The following is a 27,216-nucleotide window of genomic DNA, read 5'->3' on the forward strand; positions in this document are numbered from 1 at the left end:
CCTTACGTACAACTGGCATCGCCGACAGTAGAAACTGTCGTGAAGGTAGGCGTCTAGAGGAAGAGAAAAAAAATCTAATAAAACAAAAGTAGCCTACGCGTGTCAAGACAATGCGTCTAGACGAAAACACTTTCTAAAACACAATTAACCCTGGTTCTAATCTGGTAGGTTTTAGAGATCCCTTTAATAACAGAAAACATCACTGTCACACAGTAGACGGAGCTACACTAGCCGGTGTACGCCTGATAACAAACCGTGCGAACCCGTGCGTAGAACCCCGACCCCCCGCCCATCCAGAGCCTGTAGCGACAACCATTAGCTGAATTAGCTCAGCAGTGTTGTTGGGGCTGGACGATTTAAAATATTGATACATGAACCCGCCCGTGTTCTACTCTTTGTGAATATTAAATAAAAACTAAGAGCTGGAGGGCCTGAGCTTAAATCCGGGATGTGCTCGGTCGTCGGCTGTGAATCGGGGCGTCGCGGTGCGCAACGGTTCAAGTTACCGGAGGATCCGGAGAGGAGACTGGAGTGGGTCCAGTTTCTCGCCACAGTCAATAAGCAGCGTTTTAAAGAGTCGTCCTGGACGGACATTACAATCTGTATCGAACACTTTACAGATGAATGTTTTGAAAACCTGACACCGAGCCATTCAGGCAAGACTGGCAAGGTCCAGCTAACATTAAAGCCCAGTGCGGTCCCATTACTGTGTCTCCAGTCTGAGTCAGACGAACCTGAACCAGATCTAGAAAGCCCAAAGTGTGTGGTGAGTCTGCTGTACGCATGTGTTTACTCCTCCGAGCTAATGATGCGTCCTTATGTTTGATAATATGTAGCTAATTCTTAGGGGTTGTTTGTTTTTATACATAAAACACGCCGCGTGGACGGAGCCAAAAAACAAAATGTTTTTATCAATCGATATTTGTTTAATAAATACATACATAAATAAAAATAATTGATTCATAATAATAATAATAAGTCCGGTTAAGAGTACGAATTTAATTGCCAATTAACGTTAAGAGTAAATGCACAATACAAAACAACAACAATAAAAAACATAGCAGTCATGTGCAAGTCAGAGACACACATTTGGGACTCATTAGTCATAACAGGAGCGATACAGTAGGGAATAACAGTACAGTAGGAAGTCTTTAACCACTTGAATTAGGCATGAACACAGTAACAGAAATCCAATGGCCTCTCCTTTCACACAACATGTACTCAGTACGAGGGAGGTGCAGATCCACATTTAGCAAACTGAATAGTAGTGTTGCCCCTAGATGTTGCTGGTGCGCAATATGCTAATATTGACTAGTTTAGCCCCAGACTGTTAACACAAAGTAGTCCTTAATGTAGCAATTTACCACCCAGTTGTTAAATATTCACATTGTGCAATCAGTCACACACAAAGTCTTTATATATTTTCGTATAAAATCAAAACATGTGGTACTTTAATATTGTTACACACAATTATTTATTTTGTTAGTTGATCTTGGTCAACTGCACTTACTTAATGTGTTACTTTGTGTAGGAGCCTGAGGAAACCGGAGGAGCTGCCTGTCAGTGTGATCAACTTAAAACATGTGATGGCCCAACTTCCTATTCAGAAGAATCAAGACGGACTTCAATGGGTAAAACGAAATGTTATTGTGTTTATAAAAATGAGCTAACATGAAGAATTTTCTCACATATAATCCCAATTTAATTTGCAGCTGCCCAAGGAACCCCAGTCCACAAGGCGTCCCATCTTCAACTGACACTTCACATGCTGTAGTATCTGTACATGGCCGGATGCATCCAAAAAATAAGAAAATGGATTTGATCAGGGAAAAGTACGTTTCCTGTAAATTTGTGCTTAACATTTTTGCTGACTTTGGCAACTTTTTACATCAAGTTAACATTTTTATTTAAATTGATTTTTAGGGCTGCGCTTCTACAGATGAAAGGGAAGTATGTTGTGAATGAAAAACGCCTCCTCCAGTTATTTAGCTGCAAGTGCCCATTGTGTGGCTGTAAGCTTCAGATGGAGAAGGTCACCTATGGGGTGTTCGTCGTCTTGAACCAGCGGTGCCTTCAGTGTGAGTACAGAAACCACTGGAAAAGCCAAGTCAATGCCAGCGTCCCGACAGCTGCGGAGCAACACTTGACAGTAGGCACAGAAGTAACTCCAGAGACCCAACAGGTAGGGCTCACTACAACACATCCAGACTACTTATAGTTTTGGGATTGTGCATCCAAGAAATACCATACATGCATATTGTCTATGTCATATGGGTCATTACGTTGGGATTTTTCTTTTTGCATTTTCTCGCTGAGAAAACTGCATTTAGATTCATTTTGTGGGTTTTATAAACTGTTCAGTTAGAATCATTAATCATAGGGTGTCCTCAGCTTGCACCTTGTTGTTTTTAAGTTTCATTATTTAAAACAGTCTGCTGTACAAAGTTTAATTTCACCCATACCCATTGATGTCTATGTATCACAGGCAGCGCCAAAAGATGGGGTCCCTGAGATTGTTGCTGTTGTTGATGAGGAAAGTGACTCCATGGATGAGGAGGAGTTGAGTGAGCAGGGTGACATGGACTCAGACGAGGATTGGAAGCCAGTGAGGGGCTTTTTCCCGGCTAGAGTGCTTCAGAAGAAACCTGATAATGAAACGGAGGATGACGGGGAAGAGGAGGAAGAGGGAGAACATGATAATTATTCTCACTTTGCCCCCAAACACAGGGAGCTCTGCACGGATTGCGGGATGTTTTTCAACAAGCGGTGGCCTCACACGTGTGAGCACAAAATGAAACCCTATCCTTGCAACATTTGTGGGAAAAGATGTGTCAGTGAGGTCGCTCTAATTCGCCACAGCAGAGTCCATGATGCAAACTATGAGCATCGGTGTAAATACTGCCATGTTACATTCAAAACAAAGGTGGACAAATTCAGTCACGAGCAGACCCATCTAACTGAAGGAAAGCCTTATAAGTGTCCCGACTGTTCAGAGACATTTGCTCAAATAAGGAGCGCAGAATACACCTTGTGGATCACAGAGGCCCCCCGCAATTAAAATGTGACATCTGTGGGATGGAGTTCCTCTGGCCACTTACTCTGCAGAGACACTTATCTGTGCACACGGGAGAGAAGCCGTTTAAGTGTTCGGTGTGCCAACGTGGTTTCAACCAGGCAGGCCACCTGAAATCCCACATGCGTCTGCACACAGGGGAGAGGCCCTACAAGTGTCAGCATTGCGACAAGTGCTTCAATCACAACGTGAGCTTGAAGAGTCACGTCCAGCGTTACCACACGCCGAGCTCTGGATGTGAGCAAAAGAAGGAAAAGATAAACGAAAGGGAAAGCGACACTGTTGATGCTCAGGATAATGGGAACAAGAGCGGTGCAGATTTAGGGCTTGACAATGTAGAGGAAGAACAGGATACAGAAGAGGAGGGGCAGAATGAGAGAATATATGGGACCACCAAAAAAAGGAAAACCACAGGTAGGCCCATAGGAAGGCCAAAGAGCTATGAATCAGGCAACTCGGTTATGGCAGTTAAAGAGGAAGGCCAGTGTTCAAACACAAAGACTGGAAAACCGCAAGGGCAGAAGTTGAAGAAAACAAGAGCCAGTGATGAAGAAAGCGGCGATGAGCCGGGCGACAGTGACAAGTCCTTTGAAACTGTAGAGGAGGGAGAGGAGAGGAGTGAGAAGGTGGCATCGAGCACAAGCAGACCGAGGAGAAAGGCAAAGAATTCTGACAGTGACTCTGATTTCGACCCAGCAGAGTCAAAGAAAAAGAGGCACAGCAGCCAGAACAGTGGTAAAGGTTTAGGAAAGCGCAGGGGACGACCAAGGAAAAATCTAGTGGTTTAAAAAATTGTGAAAAGAAAAGAGCCATATTAAGTGGACATTCATACAGAACTGCACTGATTTCCTAGAAATGTACATAACATGACAGACAAAACATGTACACCTCTTTTAAGAGAAACTATTGCTTTGATTTCAAAATATTTTTGAATCCTGTTACCTGATGTGTATTCTATGGGACCAAACTGGATATAAGTACATTAAACAAGACTGATGTTAAGTGCTTGTGTTCCTTTCTGATGTAAATTCAACATTCAGTACCCTCCAAAAGTATTGGAACAGGAAGGCAAATTCCTTTATTTTTGGGTTTAAGATCAAAAGATGAGACAAGAATTAAGAATTTCAGCTTTTATTTCCTGGTATTCTCATCTAGATGTGTTAAACAACTCAGGACATATCACCGTTTGTTTGAACCCACCCATTTTTCAAGTGAGCAAAACTATTGGAACATGTGACTGACAGATGTTTCTTGTTGCCCAAACATTAAATAGCTCTGCATGACTAGTCTAAGTTTTCATCCTTCTTTCAAACCTATGAAGACTGTATTTCCTGTTAAAGGGAATAAACCAACACGAAGACCAGAGAACTGTCCATGGGAGAAAAACAGCCACTGTCAAGCTGAGAAAAGAAGGAAAATCGACCAGAGCCATTGGACAAACATTGGGCATAGTAAGCACAACAATTTGGAATGTCCTGAAAAAGAAAAACTACTGGTGTACTGAGCAACAGACATCAAACAGGTCGGCAGTAGTTGATGATAGAAATATTGTGAGAGCTGTGAAGAAAACCCCCAAAACATCAGTGACCTCTCCAACGACCTCCACAGTGCAGTGATGAAGGTATCACAATCCACTGTTTGAAGAAGACTCAGAGAGCAGAAATACAGAGGCCACACCACAAGATGCAAACCACTCATCAGCAGGAAGAATCCAAAGGCCAGATTGAAATTTGCAAAGAAGTACAGAGATGAGCTGCAAAAGTATTGGAACACAATCTTATGGACTGATGAGAGCAAGATGAATCTCTACCAAAGTGATGGAAAGGCCAAAGTGTGAAGATAGAAAGGAAATGCTTATGATCCGAAGCATACAAGCTCATCTGTGAAGCATGGTGGAGGTAATGTCATGGCTTGGGCGGGCATGGCTGCTTCTACACCTCATTAATATTTATTGATGATGTAACTGATGATGGTAGCAGCAGAATGAATTCAGAAGTGTACAGAAACATTTTGTCTGCCAATTTACGGAGAAAAGCATTGAAAGTAATTTGTAGGAAGTTTATCATGCAGCAGGATAACGACCCAAAGCACACTGCCAACAAAACAAAGGACTTCATCAGGGGGAAAAAGTGGAAGGTTTTAGACTGGCCAAGTCAATCACCTGACCTTAACCCAATAGAGCATGCATTTCACCTCCTTAAGAAACTGAAGGGAGAAACACACCGAAACAAACAAGAACTGAAAGAAGCTGTGGTAAATGCCTGGAATAACATCACAAATGAAGAATGCAACAATTTGGTGATGTCGATGGGTCACAGGCTTGAGGCAGTTATTGCAAGCAAGGGTTATGCCACCAAATATTAAATGTTATTTACTTTAAGATTATTTGTTCCATTACTTTTGCTCACCTAAGAATGCTGTGGTCTAATACAAACGGTGATATGTCCTAAGTTGTTTAACACATCTAGATGTGAATGTCAGGAAATAAAAGCTGAAATTCTGAACTCTTGTCTCATACTCATCTTTTGATCTTAAACCCCAATGTCTTCAGTGAACAACAAAAACAAAGGAATTTGCCTTACCGATCCAGTACTTTTGGAGAGGACTGTACTTCTTTCTTCTTAGTGTTATCTGACCTGTAAACCACTTCTAAGTTAGCCCCACAGGTTGAGAGGTAACTTTACTTGTACTGTACATCTAACAGGTCATCTTGTCGGACCGTTGATTGTCACAAAGGTTGGGTGTTTATTTTGACATTTACTGTGGCAACAGGTTTGGAAAAAGTTTCAACCACTTCTATAGTTCAGTGACAACCAAGTAATGACAGGAGGATTAATGCCATGCAGTAGTTAGACCGGAAACAGTGGTCTCCATGATAGCCTACTTTGTAATCATGTACACACTTAAAAGGGTTGGTTCATTAAAATGTTTTAAAAGCATATTTTCTGACTCTCTTGTGGTGATATTTAGCCATGCCGATAGCTTTGGTGTTATTTACCCTTATTTTGGGATGTCTGTCTTTTCAGAACAGTGTGAATGGACTGGTTTGTTGTGCTATTTTAAAAAGCATTTAAGAGTACCATACTTTTACATCAACAGTGTCCCTGTCCTCTGGGTAAAGAGGTTGTCCCAGATAAACTCAGTTTAGTAGCTGTCTCAGTGGTCTCTTATTAGGAAAGCATAGACTTTCGTGGGTCTCTGTCACCTTCCTGTAGGTATGAGTATGGCTGAATCCCAGTCTGCACACTCAGACTCACAGACTTTGAGACGCGTTCACGGTCAGTCCATGAGCATGGCTTAGGGTTGGCCCACTGTCAAATTGTGCAAAGTGCAGGAGGGCTCTCTGGCAGACTTTTTGAGCCCTTTATGCACACTTTCCTCTCTGCAGACTTCGCCTGAGGGAATTACCCACAGCTTATAGCGTTATGATATTAAATACTGGGTTACCAGGGGAAGCCTGCCTTAAAAAAAAGGTAAATAAACATGGAAGGAGCAACTTCAAGAAAAAAGAAGTTTACATGTAAGTGTATGATGCTGTTTTGATAAAAACGAGTAAAGTGATTATTTGAAAAGTACCTCTTCTCCACGGGTTATTTTCAAATAATCAATTTATTAGGCAAGATTGTTCAAATCAGACTGTCAGTCCATTCATTGCCTTGGCTATGAAGAAAGTAATAAAGGTCAACCAAAAAAGTCCCAAACCCACATTTGTTTTGGTGTAGTTAAGTTAATATGATATGTTGCAAAGTGTGGGGCTGTCCCATTACACCATTTCAGGCCCTTACAGCCCTTAAGCATTTAATTACCAGGTCCAGGAGACATCAACTAAATCTGTGAGGGTTCAGGGTTTAGGTGGGTTTAGGCTATAGGGTGGAGGAGGCGTGTCATTTCATGTTGAAAAGTGGTGGGGGCATTTTCTGGGGGTCCTTCCCCAGAAGACTTTGAGCATCAAACACTTAATTTCCTGCATTCTGGAGACCTTTTGTGCTCCAGTTTATGGTGGAAATGTAATTATTGATATTTAAAGGGAAACACAAAATTCAGGTGGCAAATGACAAATCAAAATATAAAAATATACTGTAATATAATGCAGTAATCAGTAGGTTTTTAGTTTTTTGTAGCTTTGGGAACTTTTTCTGACAACGTAGATCTGTTTCTTCTGTATTTACATTGCAGTGCAATTCGGATTCAATTTGTGTTGTGCAAATAAACCTTATCTAAACCATATCTTGATGCAAGTAATTTTTTTGAACATGTTTTACAAATGCTTTCAAAAATTGATGGGGACATGTCCCTAGTGTCCTCAATGTAAATGACACCTACGGGTGGAGATGGGGATTGGGTTTATTTTCTCTTGAATTGACCCTAAATCCGGGATACGCGTGATATGAAACCACGCGAACCCCGTACGAAACCCCGCCCAGGTAGCGCCCATTCAGCCGACACTGCCGCTGCACACATGGCTAGCTGTTAGCTTAAGACTTTTTAGGACATTGGGATAGTAGTCGGAACCCAGAGAGCATTAACTTCAACGCCGACCACTTTTTAAAACTGAGGGCCTGACCTTATATCCGGGATGTGCTCGGTCGTCGGCTGTGATTCAGGGCGTCGCGGTGCGCAAAGGTTCAAGTTACCGGAGGATCCGGAGAGGAGACTGGAGTGGGTCCAGTTCCTCTTCGAAGTCAACGGGCAGCGACTCAAAGAATCGTGCTGGACTGATATAACAATTTGTCGTGAACACTTTACTGATGGTTGTTTTGTAAATGCGAGTCTGACTGGCACGGTCCAGCTAAAGTGTAGCGCTGTCCCATCCCTGTGTATCAAGTCTGAGCATGAGGAGCCATGTCAGGTGAGGACAAACTATGTGGCGATGTTGCTTTGTAAGCTTATGGCTTTAACCTCTGCCAACTCTTTGTGAGTGAAGAAACGTGCATTCATACGTAACTAACGTTACACAGTCCATATTTTGTTAAGGGTGTGTTTGTTTTGACACACGTATCTGCCTGAGTGGACAGAGTGCATACTTTTTGTTGACAAATGAGCAGTTCGTTGCATAAATAGACTGTATATAAAAAGGTTGCATACTGTAAATGAAGCGCACAGAAGTCCAGAGCCACAGTAACATTTCAGATGTAATTGTTGAGGACAGCAAATGTGCTCAAATGTAGTTTTTTAGGTTGACACAATTTGTGTGGTTGGGTTTTCATTATATTATTGATTGAAGTAATGATATAAACAAACATGCTAGTTATATCGGGACAATTTAATCAACCCCTGCAGTTACATTTTCAATATTTTAAACTCCAGCATTAAGGAGATAAATAAGAAATAAGCCTATAGTAGGTGTTTATACTGTAGTCATGTTTGTTATATTTCCACATTTATTTTTTTTACAAATAAAAACCTGATTAATCCAATCACAAACACTTTTAAATGTCATAGCAGGGGTGCAACATGTAGAGTATAATATGTGATTCATCTGCATCTGCAAATCGACTTTTATTGACCCAGTTGAAGTACTCTACGGACAGGTGTATTTATTGGCCTAGCCCTGTAGGACTATTGATACTGCATAATGAGCACTTGCCTTGTCTTTGGTGTATAGACAACATAATTCAAGGACTGTGATACTGTGTTATCCCACTTCTCACAGTTACAGGCCTCAGGAGTCATTCCACGCCTATGCACACTAAAACTGTAATTTACTTCCATATAAAATAAATCACGTAGTTCGGTAAGATGTATTGTATGATGCTTTTGTTACTGCAACTCAGTCCATGCTACAACTACACACTTTAACCTTTTTGTTTCTTTGTTTAGGAGGAAGTGAAAACAGAAGCTGCATTTCAGTGTGATCAACTTAAGACCTGTAATAGTCCATCTACCTATTTTGAAGAATCGGGACGAACTTCAGTAGGTAAGAAACTTGACGTTGTTAAGCGTTAATAAAAAGGGAGTGGGTATTCACTCAAATGTTGTGGTGGTGTTGTTTTTTTATGTAAATTTAAATTTAATTTGCAGCTGCCCCAGAGAGCCCAGTGCCAAGTGATACTTCAGATGTTTCCATGCCTGATTATGGTCAGATGCTACAAAACGTTGTGAACATTGATATGATCAGGGAAAAGTGAGTTAATATCTCTGAGCAGTTGTGCATCAATTACAGTTGGTTAGCTTTTTAAACCTGATTCTCATAATGTTTTGTTGAAATTGTTTTTCAGAGCTGCACTTCTACAGATGAAAGGGAAGTATGTCGTGAATGAAAGCCAACTCCTCCAGTTGTTCGGGCGCAAGTGCCCGTTATGTGGTTCTAAAGTAAAGGTGGAGAAGGTCACCTGTGGGGTGCTCCTCATCTTGAACCAACAGTGCCTTCAGTGTGAGTACAGAAACCAGTGGAAAAGCCAAGTCAATGCCAGCGTCCCAACAGCTGAAGATCAACACCTGACAGGAGGTATAGACGTGACTCTAGAGACCCAGGTAAGACTTACTACAACATAGGGCTGTGCGATATCACAAAAATTTCATATCCCAATAACGATATATCCCATTTTTTGTAAACTCAATAAATTATATAATTAGTTACTGTTACTGAGTTAATTTCCAACATTAACTGGTGATATTTTGCTGCATCATAAAGGTGTGATAACTTATGTGATTCTGGAGAAATCCGAAAACATGACAAATATCATATCATACAGAGTGAACAATGACACAGCAAGTAATGTAACTAACGTTAGCTTGGTTGTGGGTTAGCAAACTGTTGCTACTTACTGCTGCAAAGCTAACGAGGACGAGATGGTCCCAGAGCAGCACAGCAGCTCCAAACCGCGATACTCACAGCTCTCCTGCTGTTAGAGCTAACATCACAACAACAGCATGTCTTGGTGAACTAGAAAGTAAGCTGAATATCCGTGGGCAAGCCAGTAAAAGTTACCTGACACATCATGCCTGGATCTGCTGGAATAGTGTTGCGTGGCTCAACAGACTTCTCTCTTTGGTGTGGACTCCTCATTTTAGCTTGCATGGTCTAATTCCTCTTGGTCAGTATTATCCAGTTATGAGTAAGCTTCACTCTCATTTCTTCATCTTCTCTTGGTCATATATCACTGTAAACTGATTGTCTCTGGATTTTGGGCTTTTGCTGGGACAAAACATTGGAAGACGTGACCTTGGACTTGGCTTGGGCAGTATCAATTGTTTCATACCTTAATGCAAAGCGAGTGGCAGGCGCAAGCAGTAAATGTACAGTGTAGGTTACAGCTTGTCAGTGAATTTCACACCTGTAGATTGGTTCATTTGATCCGGACCAAGGGGGAAAAAATTATAAACTGTTGCATTTTAGTTCTGGTACGGTTAATGTTCACACTGCATTTTTACAAACGAACCAAGCGGAGAAACCTTGAAGTTATACAGACTGACGGGTAACTTATTTATTAGATAGTTTTGGCGATCATCATCCTGCATCATAGGCACATCATCAGGACCCACATGGGGAAGTCAAATTTTGGTGATTGACAAAAGTTTATGTCACACTTTATTGCCTCTGATGTGTATCGCAAAGAGCTCACAAAGACAAATGTCATTATAAGCATAATTAGTAATATTAGACTGCAAATCGACCACATATTATGAATAATGACACAGAAACATGACGAAAAGCAGTACAGGAATGATTTGGGGCTTAATGTTGGGTCACTGGTAAAGTACACAGAGTACACATTTTGAACAATAAAAAGCTGTAAATAATAAAGATGTATTTTTCTGACTGTGTGACTGCTTGGTACTTTTAAAGCAAAGTATTTGTAATAATCCAACTAAGTAGGTAGTAATGAAATGCAGCTGTTTAATGTAACTTCATATAAATGTAGCTAATGTTACATAGCATTGTTGCAGAATTATTACTGACCTCTGTTGCTGCTATTTTTCATTTCTGATGCTGTTGTTATTAGTAGATTAAAATACAGGTTGAACTAAGCACTTTACAAGCTGTTCTCTTTTTTTTTGTCTAGTGTAGTTACAAGTTTGTGTCTTTTCCTTTAAGTTCATTATTGTGATCTTGTATTGAGCACCATGGGCCTTCAGAAATGGCATTTCGTTCATTTGTGTACTCGATATGTGGATGAATGACAACAAATGAACTTGAACTATCAATTTTTCACACCCCTACTAAACATGGCTTATACAGATCTATTATAAGATCGCTTCTTGAACACATTTCACAGTCAGCAGATGGATTCATTAGTGGTTTAGCTTTTAAAATAATCCTCAAGGGGATGAACGAACCCTAGTGCGATTCAGCCGAACATGCGGGTCCATCAAACTGCTGATTGCCCGATTAGAACCTCTAAGCCACAGCTGCCCCAAATGAAAATGACTGTCAGTTGCAGACCTATAAATAGGTCAGTTAGTATCAAAAATCCTAATGCGTCTGTGCTGGCATCTCTTTGTTCATTTGGCTCTAATATTCACCCTGTACAGACTTTGACAGTGTTACATTAATCCATTTATTGTCATATCTTTCACAGACAGTGTCAACTGATCACGACCACAGCACTATCACACGTGTCTCTGATGTTGCTGCTGCTACCAATGAGGAGAGTGATCCCATGTGTGAAACGGAGGAGTCGGGTGATGAAGGTGATTCAGACGAAGATTGGAATCCAGTGGAGCTTTCATCGGGTAACGAGCTTCTTAATGATGAATCTGATGAGGAGGAAAGCGATTACGAAGGTGATTATTCTTACTTTGCCACCCATCATAGGGAGCTCTGCACAGATTGCGGGATGTTTTTCAGCAAACGGTGGCCTCACACGTGTGAGCACAAAAGTAAACCCTATCCTTGCAACATTTGTGGAAAAAGATGTGTTAGTGAGGTCGCTCTCAACTCTCACAGCAGAATCCATGATGCAAACTATGAGCATCAGTGTAAATACTGCCACGTTACATTCAAAACAAAGGTGGACAAAATCACTCACCAGCAGATCCATCTAACTGAAGGAAAGCCCTACAAGTGCCCTGACTGTTCAGAGACATTTGCCTCAAATAAGGATCGCAGAATACACCTTGTGGATCACAGAGGCCCCCAGCAGTTAAAATGTGACATCTGTGGGATTGAATTTAACCGCCATGGGCCTCTCAAGAGACACTTATCTGTGCACACGGGAGTGAAGCCGTTTAAATGTTCGGTGTGCAAACGTGGCTTCAACCAGGCGAGCCACCTGAAATCCCACATGCGTCTGCACACAGGGGAGAGGCCCTACAAGTGTCAGCATTGCGACAAAAGCTTCAACCACAACGTGAGCTTGAAGAGTCACGTCCAGCGCTACCACACACCGGGCTCTGGATGTGCACGGAAGAGGGGTAAAAAAAAAAAAACTGTGGGCGACACCGTTGATGCTCAGGAGAATGAGAACCAGAAAGGGACAAACTCGGGGCATGACAATGTAGACGAAGAACATGACGAGGAAGAGACGGTGCAAAAGGAGAGAACAAATATGCCAAAAAAGAAGAAAAGGAGGAGCACAGGTAGACCCATAGGAAGGCCGAAGAGAAATGCAGAAAGCCAGCGTTCAAAAACTATGACTGCCAAAGTAAAGGGGCGCAAGTTAAAGAGAACACATTACAGTGTTGAAGAAAGTGAGGATGAGCCGACCGCAAGTGAAATATCTTTTGACCCAACAGAGGAGGAAGAGGAGAGGAGTGACAAAGCGACATCGAACACAAGCAGATCAAGAGGAAGGGCAAAAGTTTCTGACATGGACTCTGATTCTGACCCAAAAGACCCAAAGAAAAAGAGGTATAGCAGCCAGAGCAGTGAAAAGAGCTCAGAGACACGCAGGGGACGACCAAGACAGAATCAAGTAGTTGAAGACATTTGAAGAAGATACTGAGTAGAGCATTTATTATGAGTGTCATAAAGAACTGGACCGTTTTCTGTGACATATTTGATATTGCACACTTATCAGTTGTCTTTGTGTGTGACACAATGTCCAGTTGATTTCAAGATACTTTTGAATCATGTTAACTGATGTGTGTATCATGGGAAAACTGGGTAAAATCAGATTAAACTGGATTGATGTTAAGTGCCTGTTTTCCTTTGTGTTGTAGATTAATTAATTTCTTAATACTGTTAAATAGTGTAGATGATGAAAGATGTGAGCCACGCCCCCCTAAGTTACTGTTGCTAAGTCCGTCAAACTGGCGGACCTGTCGGACTTCTAGCACGGCACTGCCAATGTTTATTACTGCACTCCCTGGAGAAATATTGTCTTAATATTTTTAGACAATAACTGCATGTTTGGAATGTTGGAGGAAATTGGAGCAACCAAGATGAAACACATGAAGACACTGTGAGAACATGCAAACTCCTGTGCTGTCCTGATTATATGTACATATATACAGAGAGAGAAACACTTTGTCTTTTTGGAAATGTCAAAATGTCTCTGTCAACCTGTGCTGGTACCCTGCTCACCACATCAACGTGTAACTGGCCATTAAAGACTGATGGCCAACTGGATCCACTGGAGGAGTAGAAACTGGAGAGACAGGTGTGGTACTAAGCATGAAGGTACTGCTCTCCACTTTTGTAGGCACAGGTAGACCTATGAGGGCGATTAATAATTAATTTTTGAAAGTTGCCATGTTCACCTAGAGGTGAATGATTGTTCATTTATTGTTTTTGTAGGCCTAAACTTACCAGCATTGTTTCTTGGATGATGGCAATGATTGAGGTAGAGGTGGAGGCTGATGGACCTGCTATGTAATAATAATAATAATAATAATAATTAAAAAAATAAATACATTGACTGAATTAAAATGACTTGAGTTCTTTGCTGAGATGTGGAAGCTCTTATAATGCAAGACAATCTGCAAGAGTTTGATGCGGTCTCCTTTAAAAAAAACGACTTTAGGTAAGATGTCTTTTCAACACTGGCAGCTTTGGAGGAGGCTCCATAATGTTGCTCCAGAATTAGTCCTTAAAAACAGCTACACACTCCCCACATGACTGATTTGATTTGTAATCAAAGAACAGGGCATCTCTATAGGTTTAACTAAAACACAACCTACCAGCCATATCAGCTTCCTGGGTGACATGACCTGTTCAAACATGGCCTGGTTTTGTTGCTGCTTTATGACACAAGATGTGAACAGCACAGCTCCATAAATAATACTAGATATATAAAAGATGGGCTAATGGCTTAAACTGTCCTAATAACAATATTAACTTAATCAACTGTGTTTAATAACACGATTTAATCCTAAACTATGGTATAATACTAATATTATACCAATTTTATGCACTTTGAAGAAGTTGTGATGCTAATCGCGGTTAGCATGTTGGCAAGTATAGCGTTAGCATTGTTAATACCAGCGCGGCTAACTAAGGCCTTTAGTTCAGATTATGTAAAAATACAGGCATAGGAAAATGGAGCCTGTGGGCTTACTGTTGCGTTTTTTTCAGATTTTGAGAAAGGAGAGGCTGGATCCGATGAAAATTAACAAGAAAACTGAATAAAAAATAGGTGAATACAAGATGGCATTACAGAACAAACAACAAAACAAAAACACTGCAGTGGACTGGAAAGTTGTTCCTCTTTTCAGATTTACAGCTTACAGTCCTGATTCTCGCAAAATGAATTGTTAATATCCTCCAGGTATGTGGGCGGGTCTTTTCCTCCAAATGGCACAGGACCATAGCCATTGGTCATTTGGTTACTTCTTCGTCACCCAATTAGGAAGGGTGTACCTTACTGCTCTATGTTACTTTTGGTCGAACAAAAGAGCGCCAATTCCCAGACCTGAAACCCCCTTCAATCTACAGGAATAAACAGTCTTTTGCTCTAAACTAATCATGGAGAACAACAGGGCTTGTCTACAAAATGGTTGACACCCTATCTTGAGTGTCAATGAAACAGTCAAAAAACTGTCCTTATGGCACTAAACAAAGAGGTGTCCGTTTTCTTTACATTACAAAGAGGATACAAACAATGGTTTAATCAACATTCTAATGCAAGCGTTTGGCCTAAAATCCTGCAGGTTTATATTTGAAGGAAAGCACTGAAACACTGGAGTACATTAAGTTTGTTGTAACTTTTTTAAAACTCAACATTACTTACCTTTATCTTCTTGCCTTCTCTGTTCTTCAAGCCTCTTCTGTTGTCTTTTTACATGTCCAGACAAATATGATCTTGTCAAACAAAAGATCCTGACTGACCCAGCATAACGACGTCTCAGGGTCAGTCAGGGTCAGAAGTCACAGGGAGGTCCGAGCGAGCTGATTTTCCATAGTATATAACTAAATTAAATAACCACTATGCTTATTATGGTGTGTAATATGGAGAGCTGTCTTTCATTTTATTTTACGTTTCTTTTTACCACCACTAGCAAGGAGTGACTGTAAGGAACCCTCTGCTGGCCATGGGACCTTATGCCAACACAAAGTTCGCTTAGTTGCTCGGCCGGCTCTAAATACACACATATAGTTTATGTATTACCTGTAAGTATTTATTCAGCGATAAACGGGAAAAGTTCATCTGTATGGAATATCTTGTACGTAACATGGTCAATCTACATTAATGTTTGGCGGTGCAAGCAACAATCCTAATCCCCACTTTTTGAAGACATTTTTATAATTTAAGTAATTTCATGAATCAGAAAGCCATACTAGCAGCTTTGTGAGGATGTACTTAGCCACAGCCGTGCTTTGAGCTAAATGCTAACAGTCAGCATGCTAACATGGTCACATTCATAAATGCGGCTGCCATCTTGAACCGGTCGTACTCCCAGTTGCGCAACTGAAGAAAGCAAGATGCCAGACTGCTGTTTAGCATATTCATGCTCAAATCGGCGGACCATCGCAAACAGGGCTCGGGAGATTAATGTTACTTTTCACAAGTAAGATTTAACATGACCGTACTATTGGTTGTATTTTGTTAATAGAATATTACCAGAGAGTTGAGAAGGAGCAAGGATCTTTGATATTACTGTAAGTTACTGAAATCGTAGCCAGCTAGCTAGGCTATGTTTACTGCACCGGCCGGTGTTCACCCGGCTATGAACTGAGACTTGATAAATCATATTCCATATTTGTATATTAAGGTTGCTTTGTTGTTATTTTCTCTGTTCTGTAAAGTGTGTTTGAGCACTGTGTAAAGCGTTATATAAATATAATGTATTATGTTTTTATTATTATTATTATTATAAGGTGCTGAGAACTGCAGAGAGGGTGATGCGCCGAGCTCCAACAGTGCAAGCTCCTAAGGTGTCGACAGTCACACACATCGTCCAGGAGGAGATTGGAACGCAGGATGTTTTTCTGCGTGGGGAACACATTGAGGAAACACAGTTTGGCATCGACAACGTGTTAGTACAGTGTGTGTGTATGACAGAGGGACAAATATAAAAAGCTTCAAGTAGACTCTAATATAATTTAAATATATATTGTTTGTTAATCATATATTGTATTGGTTCAAATTATTAAAATATCTGACTTTACTCCAACTATCATTTTCTGCTTGTCTATTGTATTTATAGTGTGTGATTTGCAAAATACCTATCATAGCCTACATCACATATCATAGGGTGACCAGATGTCCTCAGCTTCAGGGACAATCCCCGTTTTTGGTTGCCTGTCCCTGGCTAAATACAGAAAAAAAACTCTGAATAGAAGTAATATTAATTTAAAATAGAAAAAAATTGATAGTCAAACTGGAAATGAGCCCCGTTTTTTCCCCCCTTTTCGTGGATTATGTTCCCAGTTTTGATCTCGGACGTCTGGTCACTTTATATCATATATCAGAATATTCTATTACTGTTGAGCCGAACCATGTATACTGCGTCATAGCTACATGTATGACCTTTGCAGCAAAAAACCCCACATGAAAATCAGTTCGGTATTCAGTGAGGTATGATTAATTAAATGCGCTGACAGGTCATTGCACCTGCCAAACAGATTACACTGAGTGGAGCGGGTGACCGGTTCAAGATAGCGGCCCTGTGGCTCGTCCACGCCAGTAGGCAGTAGTGGTCGATAGGGCGTCTATCTCTTATATGTCTATGGTCACATTGACAATGCTAACATGCATATAAAGTTCACCATGTTCACAATCTTAGTTTGATATAATAGCATGCTAACATTTGCTAATTAGCAGCACAAAGATATGTGCTAGCATAAAATCTTTTGCCCTGCTCAGCTGAATCATAAAGAGTCAGCTTTAAATCGCAGTGCGTTACTTCTACCAAATGTATCTATACTGTATCAGGGTGTGGACTATGTATCTAGGCTTAGACACACTCATATTATACAGACTGACTGTGACTCACCTTAAACATCTCTTCTTCCACCTGCTCATTCTCCTCCTCGGCTCGTCTGGTGGACAGTTGGAAACGCTAATGTTTAGCCGCCCATTTCCCAAAGCGTCCTCCTTTTTCATTCTCAGCGCCTCTTTGTTCTTGTGCTTTTCCACCCAGAAGGCATCCAAGTGTCTCTTAATGCTCTGCCTTTGGTTCTCACGGCAGAGCAGCATCTCCCTTTTCTGTCATTGGGTGAATGAAGTAGAAGTTTGCTGCAGCAGAGAAGAAGATTAGAGTGGAGATGAAAAATAATAGAAGAAATACAGTGGAAAAGGTTGTTTTTGTGTTTACAGGGTCATCTTACTTGGGCAAAATTAGTTACCCTCCTCCAGCTCCCTCCTGTACGTTTCGGCAATCTTCCTTTTGTAGTGTTTTGAATTAACCCATCAACCCAGTTTCAAATCCTTCTATGAATACTCATGTCTTTTGGTTTTACTCCAACTTCTTCTATGAAACCATCTGTCAGAACAGCGAAATCCTCAAAGTCCACCAGTTATTCTTGATTGTCTTTGGACATGTTTTGAGCTGATTCTCCAGTTCTTCTGGACATTCTGCCTGCTTTGGTTTGTCCTTCTTTGGAAGCTGTTTGCATATTTGTTTTTGTGCATTTATTTCAACCTTTTCATTATTTCTCTCTTTCCACCATTTCAGTCTCTCCTAAATCAAGTTCAGGGAGATGGATTTCTACGTTAGAGAGTCCAGTGAGGTGGTTTTTCCTCTCACTAGAGATGGGAGCTGCAGAGACTTTAGCAGGACTTCTGCTCTCTGCTACCAGGGCTGGTATTTATCAAGCTTCTCAAAGTGCCATTTTAGTCTCAAGTGCTGAGAATTCATGAAATTTACTCTAAGAATAAAAGCAAGTTATGAAATTTCTCAAAGCTAAGAATCTCTCTTGTCTCCCAGTTATTTAAGACAGCTCGAGAGGTCTCTCAAGTGGTTAGGAGCTGCCAGTAGGGGCTTGTGATGGCACGGTGGAGACATGCACAGACAGAGACATGCACAAATCTTTCAGAAGAGGAAGAATGTTTCTGACTTATTTGACGACGCGCAGTTAATAAGACGGGGTCGGACAGCGGTCGGATATCATCTCACCACTGACTTTACACAGTCATGTGGTTTCAGTTAAATTGAAGGCGGAGATGACGCTTTGTTTATTTGCCACAGGTTAAACGCAGCAATGCTGATGATTTTGGCCGTCACAACCATCAATAAGCCCAATAGTCATGGAAACAATTATAGCACTTAGTCTACAGCTCCACACATTGTCATGCGTTTCATCGACTTCCCAACAAACCCCCCCCCCCCGTAATCCGACAGAAGCAAACACAGTTCATGCAAAAAGCCGGCAATACAGGAGTAATAGGTGTACTTGATGGCGCTCATATAAAGATAAACTTTTTTATCTTTCATTTATTAATGTGTAGGCCTATATCATGTATTATCTTGAAACTTCTTTATTGTTAAATTCCGTTTGAGCACTTAGGCTCAGTGTATGAATGTGTATGACTGGTGAATGCAGATGTAGTGTAAAAGCGCTTTGAGTGGTCGAAAAGACTAGAAAGGCAATATTCTTAAATAAGGAAATCTATTCAGTGATTGGTCCTTGGCTACATCGTCATCCAAAATCCTGTTTGCGGCACAGCAAAGTGTCGTGAATCAGCACTAGGACTGACACTTAAGATTTAGTCCTACACTTCACTCAAATTAGGTCTATGATGCTTGATAACTTTTAAGCACAGCTTTGAGCCAAGAATCTTTTTACTCTTAAGTCAGTTCTTAGCAGTGTTCTTATGAGTAATTCTGAGAAGCTTGATAAATAAGGGCCACAAGCTTTCTGATGATAAAAGATGTCGTCGAAGAGATTTTAGTCTCCAGTGGACTTTGGAAGAACATGTTTAATTGTCTCCTTGGTGGAAAGGCCTTTGTCTTCCTGCTAGATTGTCAGTACAAAAGAAACAAATGTTGTTATATTACTGCTAGTTTAATATTAATAAAAAAATTTATTCATTCCCACATACACTGTCCTGGTCCCCCAAATACTAGAACAACAAATGTGGATTAATCCACTGCTGAAAATTGTCCCCAACAAATGTGCTATTTCCTCCTGTTACAGTTACGTTTAATAAAAAGTGATGAGCTGCTTTAGGTAATTATTGAGCCTTTTTTTTAAAATTAAACTATATGAGTGTTATTTTAAGATTTACATTTACAGTAAGAACCAATGGGCTTGGAGCTGAGGACCACAGACAGGAAGTCAGAAAGTATTGAGAGACAGACTAACACATTGTTGGTTTTGTCTTTCTTATGAGATTTGTTAACATTTAGAAAAGTGTAGAACAGCTATTACTATACTTTTCAAATCCTTTAAACACAGTATAGGATTTCTTTGATTGCACCAAGAAATGTACATGTTTAAAATTCTATTCATGTACTTGATACTAATAACAATATCTTGTCTTTTGACAAGCATCATGATTTATTTTGAGATTAATTTCTTTCAATTAAACTAGAGACTTGTGTTTTTGGTCTAGTGTCAAACAAGACATAATTCTGACATACTTGATCACAAACTTTTGTTATTTATACATGAATTGCATAAAATAATGCATGTGTTGCTGCTGAGGTTGTTTGTCTTTACAAATCGGTCAAAAAAGTCAACTACTATGTAAATTTGATTTGCTTTCTGTGAAGGAAACTGAACAATTTAGTTCAAAATTATTAAGCAATTCTGATATTAGAGGCAACATTACATAATACATTAACCTTACATTACTTAATATTCAAATTGAATCATAGTAGTGCCATTATTTTACATTATATTTTACAAGACTTTGATTATTGATGTTTTGCCATCTCACAGTATTACCAGCTGAGAGTAAAAGTGTCAGCAGGATTCTTTATATGTCATCATAGCCTATGAAATCAACAGACACCAGCTTAAACTTTCACTTCCTATAATCCTTTAATCACACAATATGATATTTTGGTCATTGCTCTAGTTGCACTCAGAAATTCAACATACACATTTTTCCACCTTATATTTTATTGTACGAATGTTTTATTTGGACATTTTTAATATGTGGAAAGATTTGCAACTGCTATGGCAGAAGCTAATGGGGATCCAACAAAATAAACAAATAATCAAGTATCTTCCCAACTTACTGAAGAATATTTTCTGTACTGAAGCTTGCACTGTACTCTTCTATTTTTTCACAACACCTTCAAAAGGTTGCATGAGACATTCCAGTTTTTTCTCAAGTTTCTGAAAAAACTAAACCTCACTTCTGTAAAGGTAACCTCAGTCTCCCAGTTTGTGTTCTTGTTATGTAATTGCATTAATTACACTTTATTGGTGCAATTTATATGTTTGAACTTAGTAAAAGTAGCAATAACTCCATCATTGTTATCTACTTTATACTTTACTTAATCTTGTTTCTCACCACTAAACTCACTTCACTGAATATGAGATTGTATGTGTAATCTGTTCAACAGAAACACTTGATTGACATTACCTATTCAGGGAAGGGAGTGACCATTTCTAGGTCCACACCAATGTCTTCCAGCCCCAGGTTCCCCAAACAGTGTTTGGAGTGTTTCTTCTTCTCAGTGCAGCAGAGGGTATTTTTGGGTGTTGGAGGGAGATGTTTGTTGTCGGCTTTGAAAGGCTGCTTTCAGTTGTAGTTTTTGCCTCCATGAGGTCTTTATGTTTGTAAAATCTTGACTTTGTATTGGCGGCTCTGAAGAAAACTGGTTCTTCTGTATAACTCATGTGTTTTGTGTCCACTCTGTGCTGTTTGAAAATGAACCAAGAGAAAATACTTACCCTGTGTGTGAAATGTTTGTGACGTCACAGGGAACATTTACATATTCCATTCAATTTGATCCTTTTATGCAAATGAACAGAATGTTCTCACACACACAAGGTAAAAAGTACAAGGTTGTTTATACGTCATTATACAGCACAAGGCTGCATAGTGAAATAAAATTTGTCCCTTCATGCTACACACAACATATAATTAATTCTATTTTAAAATATGATAACATATTTATGTACATACACAAATACACCAAAACCATTCCGCAGTCCATTTTTTAGAATACAATAAAATAAAGTTTATTGCCATTTGTACAGTTACGTTGCAGTACAGGTACATTGGAATTCTTGTGCGTCTCAGAGTTATCTTTAAAAAGGTAAAAGTATATATAAATTAAAAATTAGATTAATTATTTCAATTTGCAGCAACCAGATGATAATATGGTTTCATCTTCACAATAAGAGTCCACCTCCTCTCATCTCACTGAAGTCTTGCGCTGACAGCTCAGAACATGGACCACCTGCCGAGTGCTTGATCTGGGATGTTAATGGTGCAGGTCTCTGTAATGATGTTGGCACAAAAGTCTCTGAATTCTGTTGCTTCATGAATTGGAGTCCCAATGGACCTTTAGGAGAAGAATTATGTCTAAGCTGCGCCAACATGGCTCCTATCCCAGCTCTCTTTCCTCTCCTCTGTGCAATCACCACACCTACCATGGTGCCTGGTCCGGTTGTGTGGGCCAGGTGGATCGTGGTCCACTGCTCTTTAATCCAAAAACCCTATCTTCATTTTCTAATGATTGTATTTATGTATTTATGTCAGAGGTAACACATGTTTTGGCAATAAAGCCACAAATAACTGATGAAACACATACTGTTGTGGTTTCGGACAGAACGGACCCAAATGCAACGCTAGTCAGTTTACAAAAGAGGTTTATTGAGGGAAAAAAGGGAAGAGGGGAGACGGGAGGTGTGAAAAGGTAAATTGGACGCCGGCAGACGTGGGCGTGGAGGCTGAAAACAGAAATGCGAGACAAAGTAAAAAAAGAAACAAAAGAGCACAGGGCACTCACCGTCAGCCGGGCTGCCACCGCAACAGGCCCCCCCCCCTCAACGGATGCCTCCAGGCGGACCCCCCGGCTTGTCAGGGTGGGCCCAGTCTGTCAGGAGGGACTTGTCCAGGATTTGGCTGGTGGGGATCCAGGAACGTTCCTCTGGGCCGTAGCCGGCCCAATCCACCAGGTACCGGTATCCCCGGCCTCTATGTCGAACATCGAGGAGGCGGCGCACTGAATAGGCCGGGTGGCCATCAATTATTCGAGGAGGGGGGGGCGCCGCTGCTGGTACGGAGAGGGAGCTGGTGGAAACGGGCTTGATTCGGGAGATATGGAAGACGGGGTGGACCTTAAGGTGAGGAGGGAGGGTTAGACGCACAGCGGAGGGGTTGATGATGGCCTCGATGGGGTAAGGGCTGTAAATCCGGGGGCGAGTTTCTTTGAGGAGGTCTGTAGGGTGAGATCCTTGGAGGAAAGTCAGACCTGCTGCCCGGGCCGGTAGGCAGGTGCAGGGGTCCGGTGCGGTCTGCGGTGCGCTGCAGAGCCGCCCTGGCCTCCCTCCAGACTCTGCGGCAGCGTCGAAGAAGGGCCTGTACCGAAGGGACCACTACCTCCTCTTCCAGGGATGGGAACAAGGGGGGTTGATAACCCAGGGAACACGTGAACAGAGACATACCAGTGGCGGCGCAGATTTGGAAGTTGTGGGCATACTCGATCCAGGGGATGTGGGAACTCCAGGAGGTGGGCTACGGTATGCTACACACCTGAGCGCCACCCCCAGGTCCTGGTTGGCCCGCTCGGTCTGCCCGTTGGTCTGGGGATGATAACCGGAGGAGAGACTAGCGGTGGCTCTGAACGCACGGCAGAAGGCCTTCCAGACTTGCAAGGTGAATTGGGGACCCCGGTCAGAAACTATGTCCAGGGGGATGCCGTGGTGGCGGAAAACATGGTCTATGAGGAGGCGGGCAGTTTCTAGAGAGGTGGGGAGTTTGGATAAGGGGACAAAGTGGGCGGACTTGGAGAAGCGGTCGACCACTGTCAGGATGACTGTGTTTCCATTAGAACTGGGGAGGCCGGTGACGAAATCCGGGGCGATATGGGACCAGGGGTGACCGGGGACCAGAAGGGGGCGGAGCAGACCGGCAGGTAGTTGGTGGGACGGTTTGGCGCAGGCGCACACCTCGCAGGCTGCTACAAAGGCCCGACAGTCCTTGTCCATAGCGGGCCACCAGAATCGCTGGCGGAGCAGGAAGAGGGTGCGAGCCATCCCTGGGTGGCAGCTGAACTTGGAGGCGTGCGCCCATTGGAGGACCCGGGAGCGGACACTTGAGGGGACGTAGAGGCGGTTAGGGGGTACCGAGATCCGGGTCGGTGGACTGGGCACGGCGAATGGCTGATTCCACCTCCCAGACTACAGAGGCGACGAGGCAGGCACGAGGCAGGATGGTTTCGGGGGGTCTGAAGGGGTGTCTGGGGAGTAGAGGCGGGAGAGAGCATCTGGCTTGGTGTTGCGGGACCCGTGGCGGTAGGAGAGGGTGACATTAAATCGGTTGAAAAACAGGGCCCACCGGGCTTGACGGGAGTTCAGTATTTTGGCGGTCTGGATGTAAGAGAGGTTTTTGTGGTCAGTGAGAACTAGGAAGGGGTGCTCTGCTCCCTCAAGCCAGTGACTCCATTCCACCAGAGCCATTTTGATAGCCAGCAACTCCCGGTCTCCCACGGCCGGCCTCTGGAGACCAGATGAAAGGGACCGAGGAGGAGGTGAGGCGGGTGAGGGGGGCGGCGACGGTGCTGAAGTTGCGGATGAATCGACGGTAGAAGTTTGCAAAGCCAAGAAAGCGCTGTACCTGTTTAACGGAGGTGGGGGTTGGCCAATCTGTAACTGCCTGAATCTTAGATGGGTCGGAGGTGCCCCACTTCGATTATGAAACCAAGGAACTGGACAGTGGGGGTGTGGAACTCGCATTTCTCAGCTTTGACAAAGAGTCTGTTCTCCAGGAGCCGCTGCAGAACCAGACGGACATGCTCGACGTGTTGGGCAGGGTCGCGAGAGAAGATCAGGATATCGTCCAGATATACGAAGATGAAGCGGTGGAGGAAGTCTCGGAGGACGTCATTGATTAACGCTTGGAAGACTGCGGGGGCGTTGGTGAGGCCAAAGGACATGACTAAATACTCGTAGTGACCAAGGGGGGTCTTGAAGGCGGCACATACATCTTTAAGAGGCCAGAAGTGCATCTTTTTACTTACAGAAAGGGTAGAAAGTGCTTTCAAACTAAATTGGCATCAATGAAAGGCAGTACAAACTGTAAAACACAAACTCTTCCTCTCCAGGGACCATTATACAATTTTTTAGTTATATTTTTAGATTGTAGATATCATTGGTGGTAGCAAAAAGAAGTAAAAGATATAATCTCTGGTGATTGGGTGATTGGCATGTCACTCACTCATGTAAACTGTGGTTAGCTAGGTAAATTAAATGACACTGTCATTGTATGTGAAGTTTCAAGTTTTTATATACAGTCAATATGTGATAGTCTAAATCTTTTTTTCTTCCTTTTTTTCTTCCTTTTTTTCGAGGGGAGCAAAGAAAAAATCAAATATGACATGATGATGACATGCTTTTTGAAAATTCTTATTGCCTCAATATAAAATACACTTATTCCGTATGTGTACATTAATGGACAACTGGTCTGGGGAGTACAGTAAATAAAGAGCTTGTGACTTTTCAAATGACGAGTGACAATTAAGTTAGCTCCTCCATTTGTGGGCTTTGCTAACTTAAATCAGCATCAAAATGTCTGGCCCAAAGCAGAAAGTACCAGTTTTTCAAATTTCTCAAATGCTAATTTAAAATACTTTTTCTACACATATTATATATCAACATGTTCAGAAAGTCCTTCTGTTGCTGATGGTGGGGTCATTTCATCGATATAACTACATTTGTACGAGTTGTTTGATGGGAAGCTTTACTGCATTCCCTCAGTGAATTTTATCAGCACCGCAGTTTACCAGATCATATTACACACGGGTGATGTTGATTGGCTGATTAAACATCAAAGCGCTTTGATGATGCTGTCACTGGTTACTCGGCAGTTGATGGGTGGAAATCGACAACGCTAACTATGATTGGCTCAATTAAAGTATCAGTGTAATAGACTACGCATTGTTTGTAAATTGTTGTTGACTTAATAATAAACTGCCATTTGGATCGGTTTGTGTTTCATTTTGCTGACCTTTTCCCGACGATCGCTGAATCTGAGTCGTTATGTTCTTCAAGTCAGCTGCTAGCCAAAAAGCTTAAGGAAGAATGGAGAACGATGGAGAGAGCCATTCTTTCCACAGCTGAAAGTAGCCTAGCTGTGTCACAGTCGGAGATGCAAAGAACATTGTCTTCCATTAAAAACTTTGTACAACCAGCAAAAAGTTTTCAACTGCAAACAATTTTGTATTGAAGCATCTGCTAAAGCAGCAGAGCAGAAGTGTAACTTCTGCGTCGAATCGACGGCATAGGTGACGGCATAGGGTAGGGGGCTACGCAGAGGCTACGCCATCTGACATGCAACTCCTTAAAAATGTAACTACACGTCCAAGGCGACGCAGACCGTAAGCACTGTGATTGGTCGGCTGGGTAGCCTCGCAATGCCTCCGAGCTGACAGGATGTGCCCTGTGCTTTGAAGTAACTTTTACTAGCAGCCAAAACAGCGGCTGTAACACGGTGGATCAATATATTTGACCGTCAAAACCCGAGCGAAATGACTCGTTTCCCAATCAGAATGTGATCCATTTGGTCGATAACATTTGAAAAGGCTATACCAACCGCACGTTTACAATTTTACCCCCATTCATGTTAGCGGAGGCTAAACGAAGTCGAGGTTTGCATGCCTGCATATAACTTTGAGGGGGAAGAAAGTTCCAACTGGGAACTCGGAAATTCCGACTTCCCATGTCAAATGGAACGCACCATAAATGCATGGCTACGTCCGTAGCCTACGGCGTAGCTACGCACAAAGACCCTACACAGGAATATAAATGGGCCTTTAACCTGTAGTAAGAAACTCTGGCAGCTACTGTCAGTGAGGCATCCACTCCGCAGGAGAGAGTGGTGTTAATCAACGTTTTGTGTTTTGTAAAAGCACTGAATACTTCTCTTATTAATGCATGTGCAAAACAGTAAAGGTAGTTCTAAAGTCAGACAGTGGTGTTAAAAAATCATTATGCTTCGTAAAAACCATAGTCATTGATGCTGTTCTAAATACACGATTAGCATATTTAAAATGTCGGGAGGGACCTGCTTTGTTTTTTAGTATTTATAAATAGCCTATATCCATAACCTATATGATACAGCATCCTCTGGTCTGAGAGGCCGCAGTGTTTTCAGTTTGTTGACTCCTAAGGTTAATTATTGTTCCAGTAGTGGATTAATTTCTAAAATGTGCTGCTGAACGGGTTTGTTTGGGGTGCGGTGGTTGAAAGTAATTGTAACGTAACAAATAACGTGACTATTTGCTTTTAATACCCAGTAATAAGTAATATTGTTTTTAATACTTTTTAAATGAGTAATGTGTAAAAAGTAATTCATTACGATATCTGAGTAATTTGCCCTGCACTGCTGCTAGATATGCCGTATAAACTGATATGTCGCAAAGATAGAGTGCTGCTATCTGTGAGTGCCATGTGCTCTTTTTTCTGTGATATTGCACAAAAACCCGTCTATATGCATGGCTGGCTTCTTTCTTCCCCCTCAAAGTTATATGCAGGCATGCAAACTCCTACCTTTCGCCATATTGAAACCACAATGGGTCACCTACATGATTTGTGCAGATTCGATAAAAATATTTGTGTGTGTGTGTGTGGGGGGGGTTAGTCTGCTCATTATCTCCCCTCACACCAGGCCCCCGCATGTGCCCCTAAAAACAGATAG

At 41.7% G+C, this 27,216-nt stretch overlaps 1 protein-coding gene across 2 annotated transcripts; it reads left to right on the forward strand.

Moving 5' to 3' along the window:
• The first annotated feature begins 299 nt into the window (after positions 1–299).
• Positions 300–13,886, forward strand: LOC119902115 (zinc finger and BTB domain-containing protein 24-like). Of its 2 annotated transcripts, XM_038718055.1 has the most exons (6): positions 300–535; positions 7,737–7,922; positions 8,894–8,990; positions 9,095–9,197; positions 9,292–9,547; positions 11,596–13,886. In XM_038718055.1, the coding sequence occupies exons 1-6, from the start codon at positions 449–451 to the stop codon at positions 12,946–12,948; spliced, it is 2,082 nt and encodes a 693-aa protein (XP_038573983.1). In that variant the 5' UTR covers positions 300–448; the 3' UTR covers positions 12,949–13,886. The 2 variants fall into 2 exon arrangements, with proteins under 2 accessions (XP_038573983.1, XP_038573982.1); XM_038718054.1 differs by lacking the exon at positions 300–535 and having other exon boundaries at positions 7,490–7,922.
• Positions 13,887–27,216: the final 13,330 nt, after the last annotated feature.

The sequence above is a fragment of the Micropterus salmoides genome, unplaced genomic scaffold, assembly GCF_014851395.1.
Source record: "Micropterus salmoides isolate LMB-PRFRI ecotype aquatic unplaced genomic scaffold, ASM1485139v1 Ms_hic_scaffold_14, whole genome shotgun sequence".
In the NCBI taxonomy this organism is placed as follows: Eukaryota; Metazoa; Chordata; class Actinopteri; order Centrarchiformes; family Centrarchidae; genus Micropterus; species Micropterus salmoides.

Excerpts from the sequence above, each read along its gene's own strand:
- LOC119902115 (XM_038718055.1), top strand. The coding sequence starts at position 449 with ATGTGCTCGGTCGTCGGCTGTGAATCGGGGCGTCGCGGTGCGCAACGG. Across the intron at positions 536-7,736 it reads CGGAGAGGAGACTGGAGTGG|GTCCAGTTCCTCTTCGAAGT; the intron begins GTCCAGTTTCTC and ends AGACTGGAGTGG. Across the intron at positions 7,923-8,893 it reads AGCATGAGGAGCCATGTCAG|GAGGAAGTGAAAACAGAAGC; the intron begins GTGAGGACAAAC and ends TTCTTTGTTTAG.